The sequence below is a fragment of the Poecile atricapillus genome, chromosome 7 (assembly GCF_030490865.1).
Source record: "Poecile atricapillus isolate bPoeAtr1 chromosome 7, bPoeAtr1.hap1, whole genome shotgun sequence".
NCBI lineage: Eukaryota > Metazoa > Chordata > Aves > Passeriformes > Paridae > Poecile > Poecile atricapillus.
The window spans coordinates 24,204,427-24,230,002 of record NC_081255.1 but is presented as its reverse complement, the minus strand read 5'-3'; the positions used below and the strand labels follow the sequence as shown (position 1 = coordinate 24,230,002).

The following is a 25,576-nucleotide window of genomic DNA, read 5'->3' as shown; positions in this document are numbered from 1 at the left end:
CCTGTGACTCCCTGCTGCAAGGCTGAGGCTACAATCCAAGAGAGGAAAAAACCCTACTTAAACAGGATAATGGAAACATCCTGGGTAATAGCAACAAGAGAAAACAAAAACTGTCAGTGTCATTTTTTGAAGGAGTACACATGCTTTCAGCCAAGTAAGAAGAAGTTCCCCTGTGGTCCATTTATTCCAAAATTACATGCACTGTTGAACCATCCTCTACTGCAGCCAGCGTGTCCTGCACCAGACAGGATGCTGGATTTCATGGACCCTGTCCTGATTTCAGGTGTGTGTTTTCATATGTGCCTTTCCCACACTGATATCCCTCTCTATACCTATAGCTTCCAAGGGGTTAAAATAAAACTTCTCCACAAGAAGAAGAAGAAGAAAAAAGAGCCAGAGAGACAAAGTTAATTGAAACTGCTGTTTAATTTTTCAGCTCCACTGGATTACACTGTGGCACAGATGGTTCATCAAGACAGTCTCTGTCTGTATCACTGTCCGTCCCAGCCTCTCCCCCCATCATGTGGGAGGGAGGGGGAGGAAAAAAACACAGCAGGCAGCGGCTCAAAAAAAAAAAAAAAAAAAAAGCAACTTAACACAAAAGAGCATTCTGTGCAGCTCTTTTCAAGGCGCTGGGACAATGCTCCCAACTTGATCCTTTCATAAAGAAAACGTTTCGGGGTCAGAAAACAGGACACATTAAGCCCAGAGAAGCACATTGGCCATTTTACCGCTGACTTTCGTGGCTAGCTAGAAGGCTGCACCAGAGTTGGGTTATTTTAGTTGTTTTTAAAGGCAGCAGCCCTGTAGGAACAATCACATTTGGGGTTTGGGGTGGCCTCGGCTCCCACCAGCCCGCAGCACCCTGTGCTCCAGCACAGCTCACACATCCTTCTCTGCTGAGAAAAGTCTAACAGAGATGAAAGGCACTCTCTTTAACTGGATTACCCTTACAAGCAACCAAACCAAAGAGACTAAGAAACAGCTAATTAAAGCTGTTCAGATACAAAGAGCAAATCCTTCCTCCTGCTCTTCCTTCTCTCTCTCAGTGCAATTCATTCATATTTCCCCTTATGCCTTATTAATTCCTCTATCGCTGCTCTAGGGGACAGAGGGTGGGGGAAGGAAGGCAGGTGGGAAGTGTGAGAAAGGGGACCAAACTTATCCATGGGTCAGATTTTCAGCATTGATTTGGCTTTTGCCACAGCTACAACCCATTGATTCTTAAGCTTAAATTGATGATTAGCACTTTCTGATTGAAATAATTCCTGGATCCTTGTGAAGAAAAAAAACCCAACAGAGCTTTTTTTTTTTTGTGCAATAATTTGCTCTGCTAATCATATTTTCCAGAGGCCCAGCAAAGGTAAAACTCCTTCAATTTAAATTTCAGGTAAGCATCCTATCTCTAGCTAAGGCATAAAGAGAGGGAAAAGCAAAAAGTTTAATTTTCGCCCACATGAACTTCTCAGCAGGTAGCTGTGACCCTTGGGGTAACAGCCAAACCTTAAATCCAAAGCAAAATTCACAGTGAAGCTTTCTTGAAGATGACATCTGCCTGAGGGATATATTTTGGTTCAGATTCTCCATACCAGGTATATAAGGCATAAAGGTCAATTACAAATGAGAGAGATTCTGAACTTCTCAGAAAACTTCTGATTGGGCATTCATGAGAAGGCTGTGGACTTGTTTACAATTGAACCCCATTTCTCTGTTTCCTCCTAGTAAAGCAAGTATTTCACTGTCTCCAGCCCTGCTAGGAAGGTGTGAAAAAAGCACTGTTCAACTGCTCTGTACCAGGCCAGTTCCCATCACCCCATCCCATCCTGCCAGAACATACTGCATAACCAGGAAACTGCTGACTTTCCAACCAGAGGAGGTTTCTCCATTATGAAGGAGACTCAGGCACTCCTGAGGAATCCTCAAGGCTGTGTCAATAAGCAATGATTTTTCTACAATCAGAGATTAGATGAGAAACTGCATTCTTCACTTCCACCTGCCTCTGACAGATCTCTGTCTCTCTGGTACAGCACTTTCTGGAAAATTATTAAACAGAAACTCAGAATCAGGCAAATTTTGCCCAGTGATGGCATTTCACAATCAGAATAACTGAGGTCAAGGAAAACTAAGCAGCTTCGTCAAGGTCACAGGAGCAGCCCAGAGCCAACTTCCAGTGCCACATGGGAACAAGGTTGGCACTTGGCTTACCCCTCCACCAAAAATAAATCTCAGGGGAAAACAATTCTGATGGTTTCAGTCTAGGAAAGAGCATACAGGTGGGAAAAGAGCTGCATCATCCTTGGGATGGCTAATGCATCAACTACTCTGCTCCAGAATGCTCCCATTGTCAGCAGTGCAACCACAGCTGACTTTCATGGTTAAGAGAAGGGAGAACGGAGCTTCACCTTAGAAAAATCACAAATGAAACCAGGACATTGTGTACAATTACTTCTAACAGGATAATTATCCTATACAGCAGGATGACACAAACACACTCCAGGCCCCAGTACCTTGGGAGCTTTTTTAAAAGCCCACCTGTCTCCATGATCTGTTCCCTCTGTCACCTCCTTGGCACACCTGGTGCATGGGCAGCTCCCATGCAGGTGTGGGCACCAAGGAGTATCCTTAGCTGCTATGGGTATTCTTAGCACTGTGGAAAAGCCACCATTATTTTTGGGTTGGGATATGTTCTTCAGGCCGAAGGACATGCCTGGCTTTGTATAAGAAGGTACTTTCCACTGTTATATTTTTTTCTTTGCTTTTGAAGAAGACCTGCCTGTTTCCCACCTCCCATCTCACCTGCCATAAACAGGGTGCCAAGAGGTGGAAGAGTCAGAGCGGCAGAGAGGGAGAAGAGGCTGGAGGGGGAGGGGGAGCGGAGATGACTGGAGGGAGGTCGAGAGAGGAACGAAGAAAGAGGAAAGAAAAGAAAAACCCAGCAGTGCACCATGTTGCATTGTTCACGCTCAGACCTTCAATTTGCTCTCTGCATTCTCCTGCAGCGGGGAGAATGTTACGCTGGCTTAAGAGACAAATCGGACACAAAATAAAGACCAAGCACTCAGCAGTAAAGCAATTATCGCAACATTTTATGCCGGGCCTGTTCCTTTTGAAGGCAGCCTGGTGCTGCCCGCATGTACCTTAACCCGTTCCTAATAACCATAAAGTCACCATTATTTACGGTACAAGACATTAAATAAATAATGAAAAAGCTGCCGGCGACGGAGCGAGGCAAGTGGGGGTTGCAGGGAATCTCCTGAGACCAGAGCTGGCATTGGCTTAACCTGCACTGCAGAAGGCAGAGGAAAACAACTTCCCTGGTCCTGGGGAAGGGAGGATACATGTTTATTTTGGGATGACACCTTAGGCCCTGGGATCAGAGTCAAAATTAGATTGTGAGGATTTTTTCAAAGAAGAGAGAAGCAAAATGGAGTTGCATGGACTCATGGGCAAGTCACAAACCAGAAAGGTTTCTACAAGAAGAAGGAGGGGTAGCAGGGCCGTATTCTGACTTTCACCTTGTCAGCATAAATCCTTGTGTAATGCTGCTGGAACCAGGAACTCCTGAACACTAACAGGACGTAGCTGAGACCAGACATGAGTCCTCTATGAGGAGACATGCAGTCCCATCTTGCTTAAATTGAGAGGTAAATAGAGAAAAATAAAACATGGACATAAATACAGGTCACTGCAGGACTTCTCACAGCTGTGTATCAGGTTAATGTACAAAGGGCGTTTTACCCTACTCGATCTCCACCTCTCACTGTGCATCCACACAACCCCACTGGAAAACAACATTTGCCCTTCAAGCTCTGCTGACTGGTTTCAGAAACAAACATCTCAACACCTCTCTTTTCAAGGACCAGCTGCTTTCCCCCAAACCTGTTTCTCTTTTGAACCTCTCCCTCTCTTGACAATACTCCACCTCGAAGCAATGCTGGGTCACACTCTGGGTGCTGTGCCACCTTGGTCAACCCCAGCAGCCTGGGCAGGTACAAGCACCTCCTTCACCCTCATGCCTTGTGTCAGGGTACTTGCTCCAAAGTGGTGCAGCAGCTCCTACCTCCACTCTGTGGTCCTACAGGGGGTGATAAACACAAAGATGAAAAGCATGCTATCTTCCACAGAACCTCGGGTCACTGTCAGAGCTCCTGATGATGAGGGATATAAAGCACCTGCAGCTGCTGGCAATATCTGCCCAGGATAGGAGTCAACAGCAGACACGTCTCTGGGTTATGGTGATGCTCCTGAAAGGGATGGGCAGTCTTCACTGTCCACCAACATTTTCTTCTAACTGATTTATAAAACAGACCCTTACAGCTCAATGTGGAGATGGTGAACAGGGATACCGCCATACCAGCCACCTGCTGAAGCTGCTGGCCTTACATCAGAGATAGAAAGCAGGAACAATTCAGAAATGTTCTTTTATGCCAAGCATCACAGTGATTCTGTGAAGCTGCATTGTAACTCTCAAGGCAATCAGTGTGAATTTCATAGTGTTTTAAAGACAAAGGAAACTCCACACCAGGTAGAAAGGTCATACAACAAGACTACTCTAAGAAATATGATTTATATTTTGCATTTCTACCTAGTAAGTACTGTTCAGAGGTAAAGCTAATGTATTCCTGAAAATGCAGAAACACAATGTGGAGCAATGGAGGACACCTGACCCTCACAAAGCCACTGCAATGCTGCTGGTGAGCTCTCCCAGGCACTTCTCTGCTGGGGTTTCTTAATAGACTAAACTTTAAAAGAAAGATTCAGGATTAAATGAGACTCATTCCAAACCATTCTTTGTATTGTGGAAATTCCTCCCAAATTATATTGAAATAAGGCCTGGGAAAAGGTGTTGCCCCTGGGGCAGGACAGAAGTTCTGGATCTGGGTTCTTTATATTATAGAATAGGAGGCCTCTTTTTATAAGAGCTAAGACCTGCTCCTGGCAACCTTTCTTCACCTTGCTCTGCTGTTTCTGACAGATGAACAAGAGGAAGAAATTATTTCACTGCCAAGGGCACGCTGGTCTGGCAGCACACACACTTCTGGGACACAAAATGTTTCTGACCAAAATCCAAAGGTTGTTGAGTTTATTTTCTTTAAACCAGAAATGTCCCGCTCTTTCTATGACCTGAGAATTGGGATCCATGTCCCAGGATTGAGGATTTTCCTCAAAAATGGAAAGTCATCATGTGAAGCCATAGTCCTCGTTTCATGAGAGCTTCCACACTTTTTACTCCAAGTTTGTCCCACAAAGAACTGCAGCAACTAGATGAAGAGGGCAGTGTTTGATTTCTAATATCAGAGTTGTGTACCTGAATGGTCCCTTAGGAGAGCTGAGATCTGCTCTTAGAAGTGCGGGTTTGTGCTTTTCTTACATCTACCCAAAACAAAGGAAAACAAGCTCTTCTACAGCTGAATGGGAGAGTCAAATGTGCCACACACAAAAGAGGAAGGGCCATCTGCACTGTCTGATTCAACCAGGGAAGCTGGTACAGGTGCCCCTCTACCACTGGGCAGATGGGGGGCAAGAACAGCATCAGCACATGCAAGGAACACATTACTGGAGATGATGACTGGCTGGCATGAATGATGCTCCTCTCCTCCAGGGCTGGCCATGCAGAGAGGGTAATCCCCTGCTGCCTCTGCGCTGTGGAGGGGCTGAGCAGGGTGCAGAGGCAGATGAACCAGCCCATGAAGGTCGCAGCATGCTGCGAGATTGGAAATTAGATGGTGCCCAAGTGAGGGGTGCCTCAGCATCCAGCTGAACAAACCTTTCCAAAGCCTGTGCTGCGGTGATAGCTGTAGCACTGCACAATAAAGAGGACCCGATTCATCCTATCACTCCGTGCCCCCCTTTCACCCCAAGGTTATAAAGCATGGTGCGGGGCAGGCAGGCACGGGGGCACAGGCAGCTGCTCCCTCTAAGATCTGCTCCATTACACCTCTCAGAAACGGGGAAAAGGGGTGGGAAGGAGGGAGGAGGCGGATTTCTAGGCATCGGTGGGTCCATTCTTCACCAGCTTACGCAAGTCAAAGCTACCACCGATGTGGGGGAGACGAGCCGGGCGGCGGTGGCCATCGCTCCGCGAGGACAGGCCATTCAGGCGAGCTTGTGTGTCACACCCAGCTCTTCGGGTGGACATGTCTGTCTCGGAGCTACTGAGAAAGTCACCGCAGCGGTCTCACAGTCCCCGTGCGACACCCTCTCTACCTGCGCCTGCCAAATTCGCAGGCTCTGGGATGACACTTTTTTTTGGATGCCTAGCCCCAAAGCCAAACTGATGTCATTAAAGAGGCTGCCCCCCCGCCCCCCTCCCCCTCGCCTCCCCAGCGCCCGGCCACCAGGCTCAGCTGAAATGTAAACCTCCCCTCCTCTCCCCGCAACAAAAGCGAAAGGCTTTCAAAGCCCAACCTGATTGAAATTCAAAAACTTTTTCAGCTCCTCTCCCTCCTCCCCACCTTGAAAAGAGAGTGTATAAAACTGGGAGACAAAAGCCTCCCCCAGCCCACCCTCGGCATTGTCTGGCCGGGGCGGGTTCGGGCCAGCGACAAGGGGCACCCAGCCCGGCGGGGGCCCCGCTCCCGCTGCCCGCGCCCCGCTCGTCCTCGGCCGGGGGGGTCCCGAGCGTCACAACACACCCGCACGCACCCCAAATAACCCGCTCCCTGCCTTTGTGCGGCACACAAAGAAGAGACCGGCGCTGATGGAGCCGGGAGGGTGATTTACTCACCTGCCGCTCCAGCCCCCGGTGGGTTTCTATGGGGCGAGGGGGAGGGGAGGGCTAGCCTTTGGTTTTACACACACACACACATACGGCTTTTGTTGTTGTCCTCCCTTCTCTTGAGCCGGCATCTTCTGGGTGATCCTTAACCTCACAGCTCGCTGGTGTCCCTCCCCTCCATACCAGTGCTAAGTGTCCTCATTCAGTGCTCATGGTCCAGGCATTGAGTTCTGCAGCTCCCTTATCTTTGGGACGGACATTTCAGGGTTCTTGTTTTTGAGGTCAGCTCCCCTCTATACATCTTCAGCTAAACAGCGGCTCTGCATCCTTCTCAAACATCTTCCTTAGCTCCATATTCCCGTTGCAGAGAAGATGTCTTCTCTGTAAGCCCCGCTCACACACGTTTATGCAGGAAGCCAACTGCACTAGCTCATCCATCCCTTGCAGCCGAGCCAACATCTCCCAAAGACTTTAGAAAGGCACCAGCACTCCTATGGCCTGTTGGGCTGACCCACCTGGGCAGTCCTCATCCATTGTCCCCATGTTGCCTGTGGGACAACTGGGATAGATAGGCTTTAGTACTCCACAGGGATGCTCTGTATCTGATGCAGTTGGGTACCTGCACACAGTAGCAGAGCAAAACTGCACTGACGAAGCCATGGGTTTCAGACATTACTCACCTGCCACAGTGGTGCTTCCACCAACGCCATTTCACAGCACCAGAGAGTTTGGCATTTCTACTCTCAAGACTCTCCAAAGCTCTCTCGAAGACAGCAGGCTCCAGTGATAAAAGTTGTCCCTTTCCATTATAGAATAAACAGAAAACAACAAGAAATAACTGTGGGTATAAAGATTTCTTCCCCATGCAACAGCAGGCTCTGGCAGGGCATCTCCTGGGGTGGGGAGACAGCACAGCCTAACACACACTGATAGAAGCCTATCGATTTGGTCTTTACTCCTACACGCTCCTCAGCACTTCTGCTCCATTAAAGCACCTCAAGCCTTTCCATTTTTCCTTCAATACTCCTCCTGCTGCCTGTCTTTCCTCCCTAGACTTTAAGATCTTGGAAGCAGCTCTCCTCCCTGCTCCATGCTCTCCTGCACAGGAGCCCTAATCCATAGCAGCAAGTCCTATGGGTACCCTCATCATGACCTGGCTGCACACAGTCCCAAGCTGTCATCCCTAAGTGACACTGAGTGTCCTGTGCTCAAAGGTGACATATTCCTGCATGATGTGACCTTAAAATGCAAGCTGCATCCCTTGGCAGACATATCCTAGTTCAGATGCTGCTACTGTGTGATAATCCATTTTAAAACATCTTGAGAATGGCTGATGTGATGCATGAGTAGGGAAGAGGGAATGCAGACATCAGGTTCTTTACTACTATTCACAGCACCAGCCTGGACAGTTGATGCTTTTCTCTGGATCTCATTTTCTCCCTCTGTAGAAGGAAGGCAGTGATTCCAGCTCAGCTCTTTAACCTGCTCTAAGATCTTACAAGTGAGAAAAAATAGGTGTACAAACTGCCAAGTAATAGCTCTGACTCCAGAGCTGGATAACAGACCTGGCTCCTGACTCAGCTGTGCCTGCCTGCACAGCTCCATGGCTATCCAAGACAGACTACTAAATTATGCAAAACCTTTGAGTGAGCCTGGCTTAATTAAGTTTTAATTTTAGTAAATTACCAGTGTGGGAGTGGTCGAATCTGTGAACCATTACTCTTGCTTGTTCAGGATTTTATTTGGAAATAAGACACTTCATTACATCTCTGTAAACAAGATCTACTCAGAAAGGAGAACTGGTGCAGAGGATCAATACAGAAGTGGGAAAAGGAGGTAAGGGGACAAGCAAGCAATACTGGGAAAGTGTGGTTAACACAGGGATTTGGAAAAAACTGTCCAAGAGCTGGCTATGCTGAATTTGACTTCTCCCCAACACACCAACATCAACCTTCAGTCCAATCCTGAAACTTGCAGCACTACTGCCATTCGTAGCAATGCTGTAGGCTCTTGTACAGGATGGGGGCCTGGGATGTTTTGCCTTGAGAGGCCTTCTCATCATTGTAGCCCATGTCCTTGGATCAAGGAGATAGGAACAGGCTCTTCACAAGTGCACAGCACTGATCTCCCTAAGCTAAAACAGGCTTGTGAAGTCCAGCAGGTGCCCAGTACCAGTACTGCCATGACTGCCATGAACTGATACTGCCCCTGACCCAGAAATTGCTGTTTCCACTACAGTACTACCACCAGACAGAAACAAGACTTGGAGGTACTTGTACCTCCTTTGGCTGGTGTGGGAGAAGCCATGAGCGGCAACAGGACATCAACACAGCTTACACCCTGGAATCTGCTCTTCTTTTCCCAGGACACCAGCTCTACCATCCTAAGTCCCTAATCAGTTTAACAGCATGATGATCACCCATGGTACTGCAATGCCTTCTGCTATCACTGTCACTCCTGAGCCCACTGCTAACACCCACCACCTGCCACATGGTAGCACAGGACTGGGGTACAGCACAGAGGCCAATAACCCAGGCAAGCAATGACTTACCCTTCCAAAAACCTGGTGTTCTGAATGCAAACCAGATAGGCATTTTTACAAACAGTACTCATTCCCAAGGGAACAAACCTAAAATGGGACTAACTTGCTGTGTCTGGTACTTTAATTAAGTTATTGCTAAGATATTGCATCTAATTTTTAAATTGAACGCAGCTCAGCATCTTGTTAGCCAAATGTTATGGTATTTATAACTTAAATATCCATCCAGAGAAATTATGATACTATTACAAATCTCCCTCAATAGCTTAAGTTAAAAATAAACCAGCCAATCTATCAATCAGCCTTATTCATTCATCTCAGCTATTGTGGAAGAAAAGAACAACATACGCAAGAGAGAAGCAAATGGTCTGAGAAGAGGCAGCTGAACGTATTGATCAGAGTTAAAAAAAAAAAAAAAGTTAGAAAAACCGAGACACACATCATTTGGTTTAATGCAACCCATACAAACAGCTCCAAAAGGCCACAGCTGCCCGCCTCAAGCTCTGCTCAAGTTGGTGGGTGCCTCTCTCCCAACTGACAGCCCTCCAGAGCGGGCAAGACCTCTCACTACTCCTACTACTTTAAAACTACTCTATCTTCCCCGGAATAGTAATTTTTAAAAAAATAAGACAAAAGTCAACATGGTATCCTTAGGACACCAAAATAATAAATAAATAAGCAGGAATGCTTGCAACCCACGAAGTCTGACAGCTTAAAGTGTGCACAAAGAAAAAAGCACTGGTGAGAGAGTGAAAGCCATCCTTTGAACTCCCGCACCCCAGTACTCCCAGAGGCGATGGATTTATGCTTCTGCTCCGGCATGCCAGTTCAGAGAGACCCTTTCTATCCCTCTCACCCTGATGAGCTCTCAGAGTCATTTGTGGCCTTCTCCCCCACTTTCGCCTTCTATTGTTTAAACTTTCACTGTTTTCCTGCAGAGGAAAAGGGAGAATCACCTTACATTCCCTGGGTTATTTAAAAAGAAAGGGAAAGAAAAAGAAAAAAATCTTTTATCTCCTGAAAGGAAAGTTTTAATATTATTTTGATTTTTTTTTTTTTTTAATAATTTGCCTAGGAAGGCTTCGGCCCCTGGGCTGGAGAGGGAGCTCGCCATCCCTCTCAGCCTGTTGAATTCAGGCAAGGTGAAGAGGCACAACTCGTGTTAGGCCGATGGGAACAAATCTCCCCTTTTGTTCCCTACCAAAGGCTTCACTAATTGCCGTTGGCCCGACCCTGCCTTATCGCCGATCACTCCCAGAAGGGGAGGGCACAGGCAGGTTCAAAGAAAGGAAGAAAGAAGAAAAGAAAGAAGAGAAAGCAAGAGAAAACATTCCTTTTCTTTTCTCCAGCAGCCAGTGAGAGGCAGAAAACCAGAGGGAAAGAAAGAAGAGAAGCATGAAAGAGAACAAAAAATAAATAAATGACCCAAGCCTGCTCGGAAGACCCTCTTTCTCTCCTATCAGCTTTTACAGGGGGCAATACATTTTATTCATTGCCGGGTCTGACTTATCGCAGCCTTGTTTTTAATGAGGTATAATAAGGGGAACATTTTGTAACAACACGGTTCCTCTATTTTATCCGACAAACAGCTGTGTCATGGCCGTCGCTGGGAGAATGAATCATATCTCCCTGCCTGCATATGCTAACTCCCATGTAATTACCCTCGCATCTTAAATAAAGCAGGCCCTAAACCTGTCGCTCAGATTACAAGCAAACGGTGCAGACCTCGTAACTGGGGCCTCTATCATTACAATTAATTTATCACAGGAGCGGCTGAGATTAGAGACTAGAATTAAAACTCGAGCAAGGAGGGTGCCCAGGGCTGACAGGGAGTGGGAGAGAAGCTTTGTTGCAAAGGCAAGGCAGGCTAATTCCTTAACTGGAACAATCCTGGATATTATTTTCTTCCTTCAAGTTATTCGCTCAGTTATTTTCCTGAGGCTACAGCAGGACATTTTTCTCCTTGAAATGTCAGAAAGCAGAAAGCAAAGGGAACTTTGCCCTGTATAAAACCCACTTGATAAACACAAATGTATAGAGGCTCCATTCTGGGTGAATGTATATGTGTCCAGACACATCCATACCTGTGATTTTTTGGAAGGCACATATGCTGTATTTGTATGCAGATATATATGCTAATGGTACATATACATAATATGCAGAAACCTGGCTGTGCAAGAGCATCTCTTCACTGCTGTACAGAACTGTTTGAAACATTAAGTGTTGCCTTCTCAAGACTTCTTTGCTTTAAAGACAACTTGTCCAGTAGAACAGCTCATTCCTCTCTGAAGCTGCCCCCAGCACCAGTGCTGCACTGGTTTGCTATGGCATGAGCACATTTCCCACTGCTGGGCTACCCTTGCTTCCTACATCCATGCTCACAGGTATGGGCTCACACCCCCATGCCAGGCTCATAGTAATGCTCCTTCTGCTTCCTTGGAAGTAAGCCAGGGCAGCCAAAGGTGCTGAAGAAAATTGAGATACAAACCTTGCCTGTAGAGAGTAGCAATACAAGTGTTTTGTTTGGAAGACACATATTTTACCAACACCACTAGACAAGTATCCCTTAGGTACCACTGCTCTCCTGTGAACTCCCTACCCTTGCACAGGTATTTTCCCTGTTTTCCCTCTCTGGGATGCTCCTTTCAATCACTTTCAATCACTTGGGGTGCTTTGGCACCCAGCACAGCTACCCAAACAGATGATTTACAGAGCTGCAGGACTCCTTCAGCCAAGAGCTTCCCATACTCACAGCCTTCCTTGCAACCCGTCAGTCCACGCCATCCCTGCTCAGTGCCTCCCCTCCCAGCAGGACAGCCTGGCCTAGGGCCAAAACCTGAGCATGCTAATATAAAGGGGGAAGGGAAGGGAAGGGAAGGGAAGGGAAGGGAAGGGAAGGGAAGGGAAGGGAAGGGAAGGGAAGGGAAGGGAAGGGAAGGGAAGGGAAGGGAAGGGAAGGGAAGGGAAGGGAAGGGAAGGGAAGGGAAGGGAAGGGAAGGGAAGGGAAGGGAAGGGAAGGGAAGGGAAGGGAAGGGAAGGGAAGGGAAGGGAAGGGAAGGGAAGGGAAGGGAAGGGAAGGGAAGGGAAGGGAAGGGAAGGGAAGGGAAGGGCCTTTAAAAACAATTCCTTTAAGGACTTTTTCCAGTAGAACCGCAATTTTTGCATGGTGTGAAGACACCTTGCTGCCCCCTGATAGCGTCTGACCTTTGGTCTGAAAACCACTCCTCAGCCATGGTCTACCTCTGGTTACGTACAATATCCAACAAAATAACAGAAAAAAAGCTGATGAACAGCTTTACATCTACATCAGCACCATGCACTTCTGCACAAGGCATCTCTTAGGGTCCTGCTTTTTTCCCAGCAATGCTCCCCCCAGAAGATCTTGGACTCTGGAACAATTAATTCTACCTGCAGATGTGGATTTGCAAGCAGAAGAAGACCATTTCATCACCAGACATCAACTCTGCAGCAAGATATACAGAGGAACAGACAGCAAAGACCTTCTCATATCAGAGAGAGTAAGATGATTTTCAATCAGCTCCATCCAAAACAGATCTAACTGTAGGACTGGGTTCTAATTCAGTAAAATAATAAAGAAAGATATTTTGATTAAAATCATATCTATTTTTTTTAAAATAATCTTTTTTAGAAACCTCTATGACCGTTGCACTGGGAAGAATCATGAAAATCTGTTTTATTTTCTACTACCCAGAATTTGGGTTCTTTTATCAGTTTGCATATTGAAAACAGTTTTCCTGTCCTCACTTTTGCTTCCAGTTGCTCTGCAGTGCCTTATCTTTTAGCATTTTGTGCATACTGCAAGGCCTGAGCTCCAAGATGAGCAGATATAAGGAAAGGAGGGAAGGTTGGCTTTTAAAGAATTTGTGTACATTTTTATTTCAAATAACTGTTTGGTTTGGTTTTCTATGTCCTTTAGAGGTTTTCTAAACATTATTTCTTGCCAAAAAACTGAACCTGAGACCAAATGACATAGACACATTATAGATAAAAACTAAACCACTTAAATCAAAGAGTGCTGGTCTGTCAGCAGCGCACTCCAGCCAGCAGGAAGGTTATAGTTTTATAGGCACCAGAGGTGTCACTTGTGGGTAGAAGAAGTGACCTGCAGTCCTTCCAGCCCAGTGTGGTGTCTCAGCAAAGGCCAGACCAGATGCTTCTGTGAAAGATCAAACAAAGTAAGACAAAAGGAAGACACCACTGTAAACAGTTACAGGGCAGCCTCAATTCAAGGGAAGTTTCCTCCCCAAAAGCTGGCCACTGGCATATGCTCTGTGGTAATGGCAGAAGGCATTTAACAGCATCTTATAGGATTAAGCTCTAAAACTCCACTCTCCAGTATCAATGGGACTGGAAAGCTAGTATCTTTTCTATTAATATTATTATTATTTAAAAACAAAGCTTTTTGTTTTTCTTTCCAACTTACTAGTGCTTGTTTTTATGGTTTGTTTGCTAAGCAGGTACTGGAAATACAGAGCTTTGGGCCCGAAACTTTCTGCTTCTTACCAAGTGAATCAGCACTGCCAATTTAACGCAGGTATCAAATTGGTATCTAAATAATATCTCAAAACTCATCTTGCCCGCCCTGGCAGTATTTTCTTTCCTGAACCTCCATCGTGGGATGGAGCCTGACAGCAAGGGCAGATGAGTGCATGGCACTGCATGCTCCCTTTCCCGCAGTGCTGGCTCGGCTGCTCTGGGCAGGACCGGGGGATGCAGCCTGGGAGGCAGGAGCGGACACGCCGCTTTATTTTCTGCTCACAATTGGCAGCTTCCTCCACCCACCCAAACAGACCCTGCAATGTTTTTAAAATGCAGTCAGCAGCTGGAAACTAAGGCAACTTCTGTCTCCTATTGAAAGTCTCCCAGCAAAGCTGCAAGCCTTCCCTGGACCACCCTGGGTCATGTAAATTCAGCAGATTATCCATCCCTAACTCTCCTCATCTATCACCCGCCTCTGTTATCGATCTGCTCCTTGGAGTAAGTGGGGCCCGGGCTGTCCATTGCTGAGTCCTGCAAATCTGGCCAGACGCTCGTGTGACTGCCTGGGAGAGCGAGGAGGACAGGTTCAATAATGCTGGGTTACTGCCACCGCAAAGCCTGAGCCAAGCTGATCTATGGGCTCGGCAAAGGAACGATTCAAAAGCAGGACAAGACTTGGCCATAATGCCACAGGACTCAATTTAATCCCATGACACTCAGCTTTAAAGGCAATAGTGCCAGCTGCCAGCTGCCAGCCAAGGCTAGAAAGTCACTTCCACCATCCAGTGAAAAAGATTAAATGCCTCCTTTCCATCTGTAAGATACCAACAGCACCTCAGCTGACTGTCTGCTCCTCCATTTTAAAGATGAAGGCTGGGAAATGCCTATCTCCGTGTGCCCTATTTGAGCTCTTTTCCAGAATCTCATAAAATCCCAAGACCTGGGACCATAAAACTCTCCCATTTCAAACCCAGCTGACTTACAGCTGAGCTTAATTCCCCTCTCAGCTTCACTCAGTGGTCCAGCTGCAAAGTTCAGCAGAACACAAGGTCAAAGCTCTAAATATTACACACATACACACACCACCTGCACCAAAACCCTTAATTTTAATGAAGAATAAGTCCCTGTGCTTTAATTTAGAAATAAAATGAAAGATGAACCAAGTGTAGTCACACTAGTGGTGTGTTTCTTCCCCTGTAAACATCACACGGCAAGGGCTGCTGGAGTAAACTCACCCAGTGGGGTGCTAAATCTGGGAGCTGGAGATAACCATTGAAATGGGAATACCTCCAGCAATTTCACTGCTGATTTTCCAGCAAATATATATATATCTATGATGCTTATTCATAATCTCAAACTACTTTCCACATGTCCCAAAGAGGTGACAAATACCTTACATGTCTATCCAACTGCCAAATCCTTCCACTTCCCCCCATTTCTACAGTGCAGCTGAGTATTGTTAATATGAAAATCTTTGACCTATTGATCACTAAAAATATGAGAGCGACAAAAATGCATTGAATTTAACATAAAAATAAACAACTCATGGCTGCTGTATTGACTGTATTATTCATATTATGATTTAATTTCATTCGCCTTTCACACAGCAGCTGCAGATTTCCACCATCTGTGTCAGACCACTTCCACAAGTCCAGACTTGGGAGCCCTCACTTCCTGAAAGCGATTGGGTCTCCAATGCTACCAGAGCAAAGGCATTATAGGTGGAGAACATCACCCTGCACTATGCAAAATCTTAAAGCAGTGTGTGTTGATGCTTCCTTCTGGATGCTAACCAATGTTATGGACATGACTAAGTCTACCTTACTTTCAAAGTCTGAAAGAAGGAGGAAGCTAACCTGTCCTTTGGAATAATATTCCAGAGAAGTTGTGGATGCGCCATCCCTTGAGGTGTTCATGGACAGTTTGGACAGGGCATTAAGTAACCTGGTCTAATGGAAGGTGTCCATGCCCATGGAGGGTTGGAACTAGAAGATTTTTAAGGTGCCTTCCAATGCACACCTTTCTATGATTCCATGTTTCAACAGCCTCACAGCCAGTTTGGTTGGCTACCCAAACCCTAACCTTACAATGACAGCAGGGAACGTACAACATGCTCAAGATACTCATATCCCACTCTGGATTTCCTCAGGCTCCACACCACAACTATGCAGCACACAGCTGATGATGCAAATCATCTTTCTTCCTGCTAGTTCAAAAGCTCTGTACATATTAGGCGTCCCAAAACTCACATGGATGGGGTGAACACAGGAAAGGCTGCACCATCTCCAGTCCTTCTCAAGGCACTGGAACAGCAGGGCCCTGGGGAAGAAAGGCCTGACTTTAAATGGAAAGATGGGGTTGGGACCCCACCTCATGTCCCACTAAGCACCACTAAAACCAAAACAAACCAGGCAGCCCCATAAGTCGTAAGAATTAAAGGCACGATTCTGCCTTTCTAACGATGCTTTTACAGAAACCATTCCACTGTAAAACTTTATGATTTGAATCTTTATAGCTGCCAGCAGAGCACATGTTCACTGCCTTAAATTATAACTTAATCTCAACAGAATTTGTGCTTTCCAGCACTCTGTGGGTAGAGTGAAAGATGAGAGGCAGAACTTCATGCCTGATGCCCACCTGCCTCCTTGGACCATGACCTGCAGAGGTACCCTGTGCTGGGGTACAGCCCCCAAACCAGCTCCCATCTGGAGATACTCTACAGCACAGGTACTTAAGCAGCACCTTGCAGCACACGGATAGAGGTGCCCACAGGACATTGTTATGGTCTTGTTTATCACTATGATTGCTAAAGCACTAAAATGGAGAAATGTGGATATCAATAAACACAGTAAAGGGGCCAGAGGGGAGATGACAGCAGCATTCCAGACATGCTTTGTGGGGGCAATGCATCCTCCTCAGCAGGATCACACACACCAACCCTAGTGGAAAGCACTCAGCGCAGTGAGGATCCCCCCACTTATTCAAAGGGTAGAAAAGGACCAAATCTGCAATAGATGCTGTGACAGAATTGGTTCACAGCCGTTCCCCAAAGGACACATCTTTCCAGCAGATGTACGTGTAAGGTCTGTCCACTAACACACTTCTGCTCTCGGCAGCAGAGTAGTGCTGGAAAGACCCTGCTTAGGCTACAGTAAAGCAGAGCATCCTCCTGTGGTCTCTGACCTGCTTTCCCTGAAGAAACACCTTGCTCAAGAAGAGCATGCTGATTACTGATGGATTTTTTAAAACCTTGCTGCACATATTCAGAAGCAGAAGTTGCACTGGCAGCAATACACAGCAGAGTGCAAATGTGAGTTGCAAGTATATCATGCAATCCTGGAAGAAGCCCATGCTTTGTGAGCATGTTTGCACTTAGCAAGATGGCAGTACAGGAAAAAATGCTGGAAGAAAACTGCCAGCTATCCATAGGGAAGAGTGCTCCAGTTTGGTGGGGGAGTTGGGAACATATTTTTTCAATTCATTCTCATCTTCAGCAACAAGGAAAAGACTGGTCAATCAATATAACAGTAAAATTTTTAACACAGCTAACCTTTAAACACTAAACAATGTCATACAAAACTAAAACAAACTGCATGAAATCCCAGTTAGGTGTCAAAATCACCCTGGGTCAGCAAGACTAAGAAAACAGAGATAACAGAGATAACAGAGTAAAGCATCCTGCCATACTGAGCCCTGAAGTTTTCTCTGCTGAGATGTTGGTACCTATGAACAAGTGGTCATCCTTCGGCAGCTACACACAGCGTCTTGATCTTTCTGAGTTCTTTGGACAAGTGACCCAACTAGATGGTTGAGGTCACTGTACTCCTGCAGCTCCTAGATTTGAAAGATATAAGGGCTGTCCTTCTAGATGTGCTCCCTGCTTCCTGCTTCCCTGCTTTGTTCACACCTTTCCCCTTTGCATCTCATTTCCTTTTCTTCTGATGGGAGGAACTGCTTTTTCCCTTCTTCTGGTTGACCATGTGCTGATAAATTTACATGGAACCATTTTCACTGACAGCTGTTGATCCTGCACTTTAATCTTGCTGTGTCTCTTGTTCATCTCCCCAAGCCACCAGACTACCTCAGAATTGAGCTCACACAGAAACTGGAGTCTCTGACAGAACATGTGATGCTCCACACCTTGTGTCTGCCAAACAGTGGGAACTTGATATTTGGACAGTCACAAAATCATTTAGAAGTAGAAGGGTGAACATGAGGTTATCTTTCTTTCTGTCCAAAAGCAGAAACAGCTAAATTTAACACGTTCCTGAAATAATTCTGCTTCATTTGCTCCTGAATTTATCAGTGCTCCCCACTGCCTAGGCAGTCTACTGCACTGCTCTGTCACCTCCATTCTAGAAAATAACAGCTGACAGAAGGGTTTCAGTTTAGGCTCTGAATTTCAGGACTTATCTGCAGTTGGCACATCTTCCTACTCCTCAACCTGCAATGCCCACTTGCCACACAATCTTAAAGAGTGGATTTCTCTTCCATTCTCCCAAGGGAAGACCAGTCTGACTACCCTCACCACCTTTGTTTTAGGTAGGTGACAGCTGAAATGGGCATCAAGAAGAAGATGTAAGAAAGCAAACAGCCCTCCATTTTCTGCAAGACTACCAAGAATTTATGAATAAACCCGAAAAGCCTTTTAATTTCTTTTTTCCCTTACTCTAATATTCTCTTTTTTTTTTTTTTTTTCAAGGAAAAGGGGATGTAGATCTCCTGTAGGCAGGATAAGAGACTGCTCCTTGGGAGCTGAAGTTTGTCAGTTCAAACTGGACATCTAGTACCTGGCAGACCTCACCTTTCACAGAGCCACATGTGACTAGGAGCTTCCCTTTGATGCTTTCTCCTCTGGATCTTTTAGGCTGCAGTCCAGTAACTTTCCTTCTTTAAAGGAAGGCTGAGGAGATTTTGTTTCCTGACTTTTGAAGAGCTTTTCCTCTTCTTTCTTTGATCTGTGTAGTGAATTTGATCTCCCAGAAGAGCAGGATGAGTGTGTCTCCTGGCAGCCTGGTTCCGGACAGTCAGGATTTGATTCATCGATTCGTTTGTTTTTATTTGGCCTTTGTGTTTGGCAAGCTGAATAGAGGGCTGCAAATAAGGCTCTTTCCTTAGGTCCAAGAGAAGGAAGGTGCTTCCCTGAACCTGGCTGAGTCTGTACTTTCCAGGCTGTGGGCCGGAAGCCAGCACATCTCTCAAGGTACTTCCACTGTCTGCTCAAGAATGCAAGGAAAGAAGCTCATCTCTGCCTCCTGCTCCATCATGAGACTAGACATCTAAACAGAGTATGCTGATAAGTGCAGGGAGCACTTAAATTTCCAACTTGTTTTGCGGCAGGCTCTGGGACAGGCTTCTGCTGACCTGTCATGCACCCCACTGGCCTGGCAGCCAGAGGAGTGATAGATGATAAGGGAACCTCGCCTTCCTGAGGAATGAGAGGAGGCTGTGACGCCTCAAACCCATCCTTCTGAAGTATGAGTGGAAGCTTTTTGAAGGTCTTTATCTCAGTGACAGCCCTTCTGGGACTCCTGAAGGCATCAGTCTGAATGCTTCATCCAAACAGCCATGTATGGTAAATCCCACAGCAAATCTCTTCCACACCTGCTGGCAGCTTTCCATCCCAATAGGAGGAGATAGAGGTCCTGATGTGCCCAGACCAGCTTCTGACTGGAAGTTTAAAAGACCTGTCCTAGTTGGACACCAAATATTTTGGGAAAAATAACCATTCAGAACAGATGCTTTGAGGTGAGGTGACTCAGGAGAACAGACCTGGGGTGTCAGAGTCCTCCTCTGAGGAGCTCATTGCCAGAGCATCCTCAGCTGCATGGGCAAGACACGGTTCCTGCCCACATCCTCAAGTACTTGAGCCAGCTTGAGGCAATTCCTGCTCCCAGGCAGTCGGGAGCCCAGCTTGCAGCCTAGCTCACAGTTTGAACCTGTCATTGGGAATCTCATGGCTCCACTGAGATTAGGAACAAAGCTAATGTTTTTGTGAAGTTTTTTTGTAATGTTTCTGTAATGTTTTTGTGAAGTTTTCAAGCCTCCTGATTGATTGGTGCTAGAGCTAGGGTAAAGACAGGAGCCCCTTGCTCCCAGCCCCTAGATAGACAGCAATGCTGTATATTCAATAAATAACTGGGGTATTTACTTAAATGAATGACTCTGAGCCTGCTCCAAGGAGTTAATTTAGTGCTAACTGACTGGATGAAAATGAAAAGGTCTCATTTTAGATTAAGAATGATCACCTGACAGTTTTACTGAATATATTATGACAGGATTTATATGGCTATATAATTTTAGGGTATATTTGGAAGACTATTATCCTGATTTAAATAAACATGATCTCAAGAAAATCAACACGGAGTCAGGAACTTTTCACACAAGAAGGCAAGAAAGTGGCTTGGAAATGAACCTCAGTTATTTTATCTTGTGCCTTCTACCAGATGCTGCTTTGTAAACAGTAGGATCCCACAGTTCATAGGAAGTGGCAAAAATCCCCCAAAAGTTCTGCTAACTTGTACATAACTAATGACACAAATTTCTCACTCCAAATGTCTTATCTTTGCACCAGGAAGGGAGCAGCAAGGAATCCGGCAGATTGTGTGGGCTGGAGGGAGAAGGTGGATGGAGGCAGGAAGGAGAGGCCTGGGTGCCCCTTCACAAAAATGTTGCTTAAAGGGTCTTCTGCAAGGAAAAAGTAAAAAAAAGGGAGGAATCAAAAGCAAATATATTGTTGACTTTGGGAAGGGCATTGCTTTCATGAGTCTCATTTTCCAGGAGATGTTCCCATTCTCTGAACAGAAATGGGGCACAAAGGAGAGTTTCAGGAACTTTTGTCTCTTGTGGCCAGTGGCAGCTGGCGGGCTGTGGGCTTCTGGCTCACACAAGAGCAGCCCTGAAATGAGACTACAATATGCCCCATTGCACATGACCTATGGGATGGAGAAAAGGCTGCAGCACATGCCTATGGCATTCCAAGGTCTGCAATACATCAGCACTGCAGCTGGCATCGGTGCAAAACCAAACCCATGCAGGTATGAGCTAATTTCCATGTCATCTCCCTTCCAGCTTCCATAGGCTATGGAGGCTTGCATGAGGGACCTTAGTGCAAATAAGTGCTGAGGACACAAGCAGCTGCCTCTTTCAGCCTCCCCAGGTCCTGAATCCCGTCTCATCCTGTGTCTCTAAGTGTAATTGTATACAAGAAAAACCCTCTCCAGGCTTGTTCTGTTTTACAGACTGCCTGATGGGATTATCTTTCCTGTCATTTTGAAGCCTGTATAAGCATGCGACTTACATCACTCAAGCTAAATCACACTCAAGACACTCTGTCTGTCTAAATTGTTTTCAGGATGAAGTAATTTATTTACAGATCATGTTATTTATTTAGGAAAAAATGAATTTAAAACCAGAATTTTAAAATAAATGTAAGACATAGGTAATAAGGACATCACAGTTAAGTACCAAAATCCTGTGGAGCAGGTAAGTGCCAAATAGTTATGATCTTAAATACTGAAAACTGCACTCTCTGGTCTCAAACCACACAAAGAAAAGGCAACTTATTTGGTCAGGCACAGACTTGCTGGGAGGTAACACTCACTTAGACACTACAGTGATGATAGGCAGCCCAGACATATCCAAGACAGGTAGATCGATTATTCCTGTAGCAGTAACCTTGGGGAAATATTTGTCTGTCATAACCCCAAAGCAGATCAACTAACATTTAAGGACTAATCTGATGCCCAGTCCAGTCAGTGCAAATTTTTATATATATTTACTTCCATGGCTGCTGTATCAGACCTTTTGGGACGGCAAAATATCATTCAAGCTTCTCTGTCCACTGGAAGAGCTATAAATGTGCAAAGAAGTCAGGAACAGCCAGGTAGAATCTGTCTTTGGGTTTATTAAGTAACAGAAACATCTCCCAAAGCTGGTGTCAGTGCCCATAGAAAGGCCAGGGGCACACACTTCATGCACTTGCTTCATGCACAGTGAGTTCATCATTCCTATGGGAATGCATCCAGAAGCAAGTCAGGTATGGGGGCAGATCTCCACCTCCATGCTGGGAAACCGGTGGCAGTCCCAGGGGTCACTTGGAGCATCACCACCCCACACCTATGGGCAGGGATGCCTTTCAAAATGCAACCAGACGAGGCCAAAGTCCGTGTGCATTTTCCCTAGTACAGTCTGGAGCCCAGAGCTGACTTTCTAAGGTTTATTCTTGATTTTAAGTGGTTGTTAAAAAAGAAAGAAAAAGAAAGAAAAAAAGAAATAAAAAAAAAAGAAAAAAAAGGCTCATCATGGAGGGATCTGTGCGCCTTAAAGTGCTTCAGCAGGCTCTCAGAGTCCACTTATTTCTGAGTGAAGATGGATACCTCAAGAGGTTCTCCTCACCAGTAAATAATTCATAAAAGACAAACAAGCCCAGGTCTGTTTGAATTAGAACAAAATATTTCTTTAGAAAAGTGAAGTGATTAAGCACAGGAGGAGCTGGAGATGACAGCTGGTGTCTGCAGCTCCGGATGAGTCACCTTCACTCGCCAAGGCCTCTCTCTCCGGGAAGTGCTGCTGCTTTTTTTTAACCCTTTGAGATTCCCAGGAATGATTTGTCACTGGGGTTATTAGCATTTCTCCCTTGATATCGACAGCTTGTCTTTCCTTCTTCTAACCGGTGAGTGATTTCTTCACACGCTCGCCAAATATAGCCAAATCACCATGGTAAACGTATCGACAGAATCATATTAACAGCTGCTGAGCATTTACAGGGCTGTAAGTTATACAAAAAAAGAAGGAAGAAAAACACACATGGAAATAAACCAACTCTGATCAGCAGTGACAAGCATTTATTTAGGAGTCACTGGATGGAAATATTTTTTATGTTTTAATTGCTAATTATAGGCTACTGTAGAAGGGTGACTTTGGCCAAAATTATCCTTTAAACTGAAGAATTAAGCCAGAACTGAGCACACCCTGCCTGGATGTATCTTAGGGCATCAGGAGAAGAAGGATTTATTTCTAAAATGCTGTCCTTGTTTAAAATAAACCTGAAGTTAGCCAGTCAAAATTGCATCCCTCCTGACTTACCAAGCAAGGACCTCTTAAGTGTAAAGTCTAGGTAAGAGCTGAAAACACATCTGTATAAAGACAGGCCTTTTGAAAATAATTTTCTGAGGATGCTCTGGTCCTCCTTTTGCATACTGGGCCCAAAAGGGCCACCAGGCCCACAAAAGGGCCCAAAGGGGCCACCAGGTAGTGGGCAGCAGCTAGCAGTATCCTTGCTTCTCCACTGTGCAGCAGAGCATTACCCCACTGCCTGCTCTAAGTCAGACTGGAGACTCCAGAGTGAGAAAACAGCTGTTTTCTGCTCACCTTTCTCTGCATGTTCAGCACACACTCTGCATCCCCTATCTGCCCCCAACATTCGGAGGTATTCTTTTATTAGGGGCACACAAAACAGGTATGTGCAGGATTCTCAGTACTTTGAGGCACCCAAGTTCCAGGATTGTTTCTGATCTGGTGTTTTTAACCCTTTGGGATTCCCATAAATTTCTCAGGAGCCAAAGCATTTCATTCCAAACAGGTGGTGACCGCTGCCAACTACTGATGAGAAACCAGCACCCCTAAAGCTGTCTCTGCATCACCCTGCACAGGACACAGGACCTGCTCTACTCCCAAAAGAGCCACCCACTTGCTCTGGTGCTCATAAACATAAAATTGACTTTTTGTACAAGGTGAAACACATAAGGAGAGCTGCTTGTATTGAGCAAAGCACAGAGACCTACAGTGAACTTTCTCTCAAGAAATTTAGCAGTAGAATAAAAAGACTGCTCTAGCCAGGCCCTCAAACAACCCAGCTGGGCCATGAACCTATGACCACAAGGGAGAAAGGAAGAGAAGATGAAGTGTTCCTGCTGCATGGGGACATCCATAGCTGGTACCTCAGGCATTTCACCAAGATTCTTACAAGAGTTTATATGTAATAGCTGCTACTTCAGGATTTCTGAGGGTTGGGGTTAGAAAGCTGAATTTCATGGGAGCTGTACTCAGTTGAGTGGCTCCCTCTTGTTAAGGCAGAAATGGGATGGGGAGGGGCCTGGGTACTACTGACATGCAAACACATTTGCTGAGATCCCAATGCTGGCTGTGCTGACTCACCTGGCTCACTCTTCTGCAGGATCCCCTAATCTTGTTAGAAGTCCAAGGGAGACAGCTTTGCAAGTAACAGCTTCCCATAATCTCCTTGTGCCAGCTCAGAGAAGGGCACCATGGAGGCTCAAGTATGGTTTGCTGGCTAGCAAAGCAAGGACAGCAAGATGGGGATGGAATGGCCATCATCCGAGACACAGAGACAAGAAGTCACCCCCATAAACAGTGCTTATTCTAATCCTATTCAGTTTCTTCTGGCATTTTTCAAGACAAATTGGGGGTATGAACCAAAGTAACTTCTCCTGCCTCTGCTGCTCACACTTCTTGCCTGCTCTAGAGAAAACATAAACCAGACTACAAAATGAAAGCCCACAAAGTATTAGTGCAAAACCTTTCTTTAAAAATTAGATATAAAAGGTATTTTCGTTTTCAATTTCTTCCCTTCAGCCACCTTCCCCATTCAGCTCCCTACTCTCACACATACCCTTTCCTTCCCCAAACTCCTTTGCTCAACAGAAAAAAAAAGAAAGAAAAAAAAAAATAAATAGAAAAGCACCCACAGAAAAATGGTGCTACCTCACCCCATCTGTCCTTAATTTCCCTCCCAGATCTGCTTCTTTGCAACTCTCTTTTAAAGCAGCCTAGACACCAGACAGTGGGGCTGCAGAAGGATCATAAGTCAGGTATTGGAAAGGTTGGACCCAGCTTCATCGGGACCTGGATTGTTTGGGAATGGGATGGAGGAATAGGGCAGCATCACCACTTTCAATCCCTCCAGCTTGACCCTTACACCATGAAGCTGTTCTTTCAGGCTCCTTATTCCCAGATTTCTGGACCCAGGAAAGAATGGCACCATCCTGCTTTTATTCAGTTCTTTTTTTTTTTAAGAGTTGTCTGGAACTGTGGGCTCTCTAAGATCTCTGCCCCAGCACTGCAGCAAATTTCTTTCACTCTGTTAAGTCAGTGGTAGCCTGGAGGTGCAGAGCTACACCTGCACATCCTCTCTGTCCTGCTGCAGTGGGTACAGCAGGCTGTGAGCTCCCTGTCAGCTACCCCTCACTGATGTTTTGCAGTGTCCAAAGACAGGCTGTCTTGGAGCTTGGAGCTCCCGTACCCACTGGAAGCAGGACTGGTGGGATTTCAATGACTTGCAACTGGTCAGAGCCAGATCTGCCTGTGCACTGGGGAAGCACCTCAGCATCGGCCAACTGTATCATCTCCAGCATCTCCCAGCTTCCAGGGAAGGAAATCTCAGTTCATCTAAATCCAAAACATCATGGATTTGTATTCAGGCAGATGAACCTACCCCAGGGAGGGTGGGGGGATATGAAGCCATTTAAAAGGAAAGACCCAAAGGAAAAACTGAGCCATGCCGGGCTGTGACGTAAGTATCTCTAGTTGCTGGATTCAGGCTGCCAACAAAAGACTCTTCCTCACCAAGGAGCCCTTCCTTCTCCCACCAGAGCAGGGAGAAGGTGCCTGACACCCCAAAAGCCATGACTTATCTGTGAGGTGTGATGGTGCTACTGGGAGAAGGAAAATTAGAAGCAAATTCTATTCCCAGAAGAAATCTCATTCAACTTCCACAAGAAGCAGACTCTGAAGAATGAGTGAGGCTCTGGCTCTGGCCCCTGCAGAGCTGGGAGTTACACACAGGACTTCTCCAATCC

The 25,576-nt window shown here is 45.9% G+C and overlaps 1 protein-coding gene across 5 annotated transcripts in view; it reads right to left on the bottom strand.

The window, feature by feature from the left end:
* Positions 1-25,576, bottom strand: part of RNF220 (ring finger protein 220) — a 219,629-nt gene that overhangs the window by 173,889 nt on the left and 20,164 nt on the right. The window contains exon 1 of one of the 5 annotated variants that reach the window (XM_058842399.1): positions 16,007-16,055. The exons of the other annotated variants lie outside the window; for them this stretch is intronic. Within the exon in view, the coding sequence (XP_058698382.1) occupies positions 16,007-16,040 (34 nt within the window). The 5' untranslated portion in view covers positions 16,041-16,055. Of the gene's footprint in view, positions 1-16,006; positions 16,056-25,576 lie in introns of those variants that run through there. 5 annotated transcript variants of the gene reach the window in all.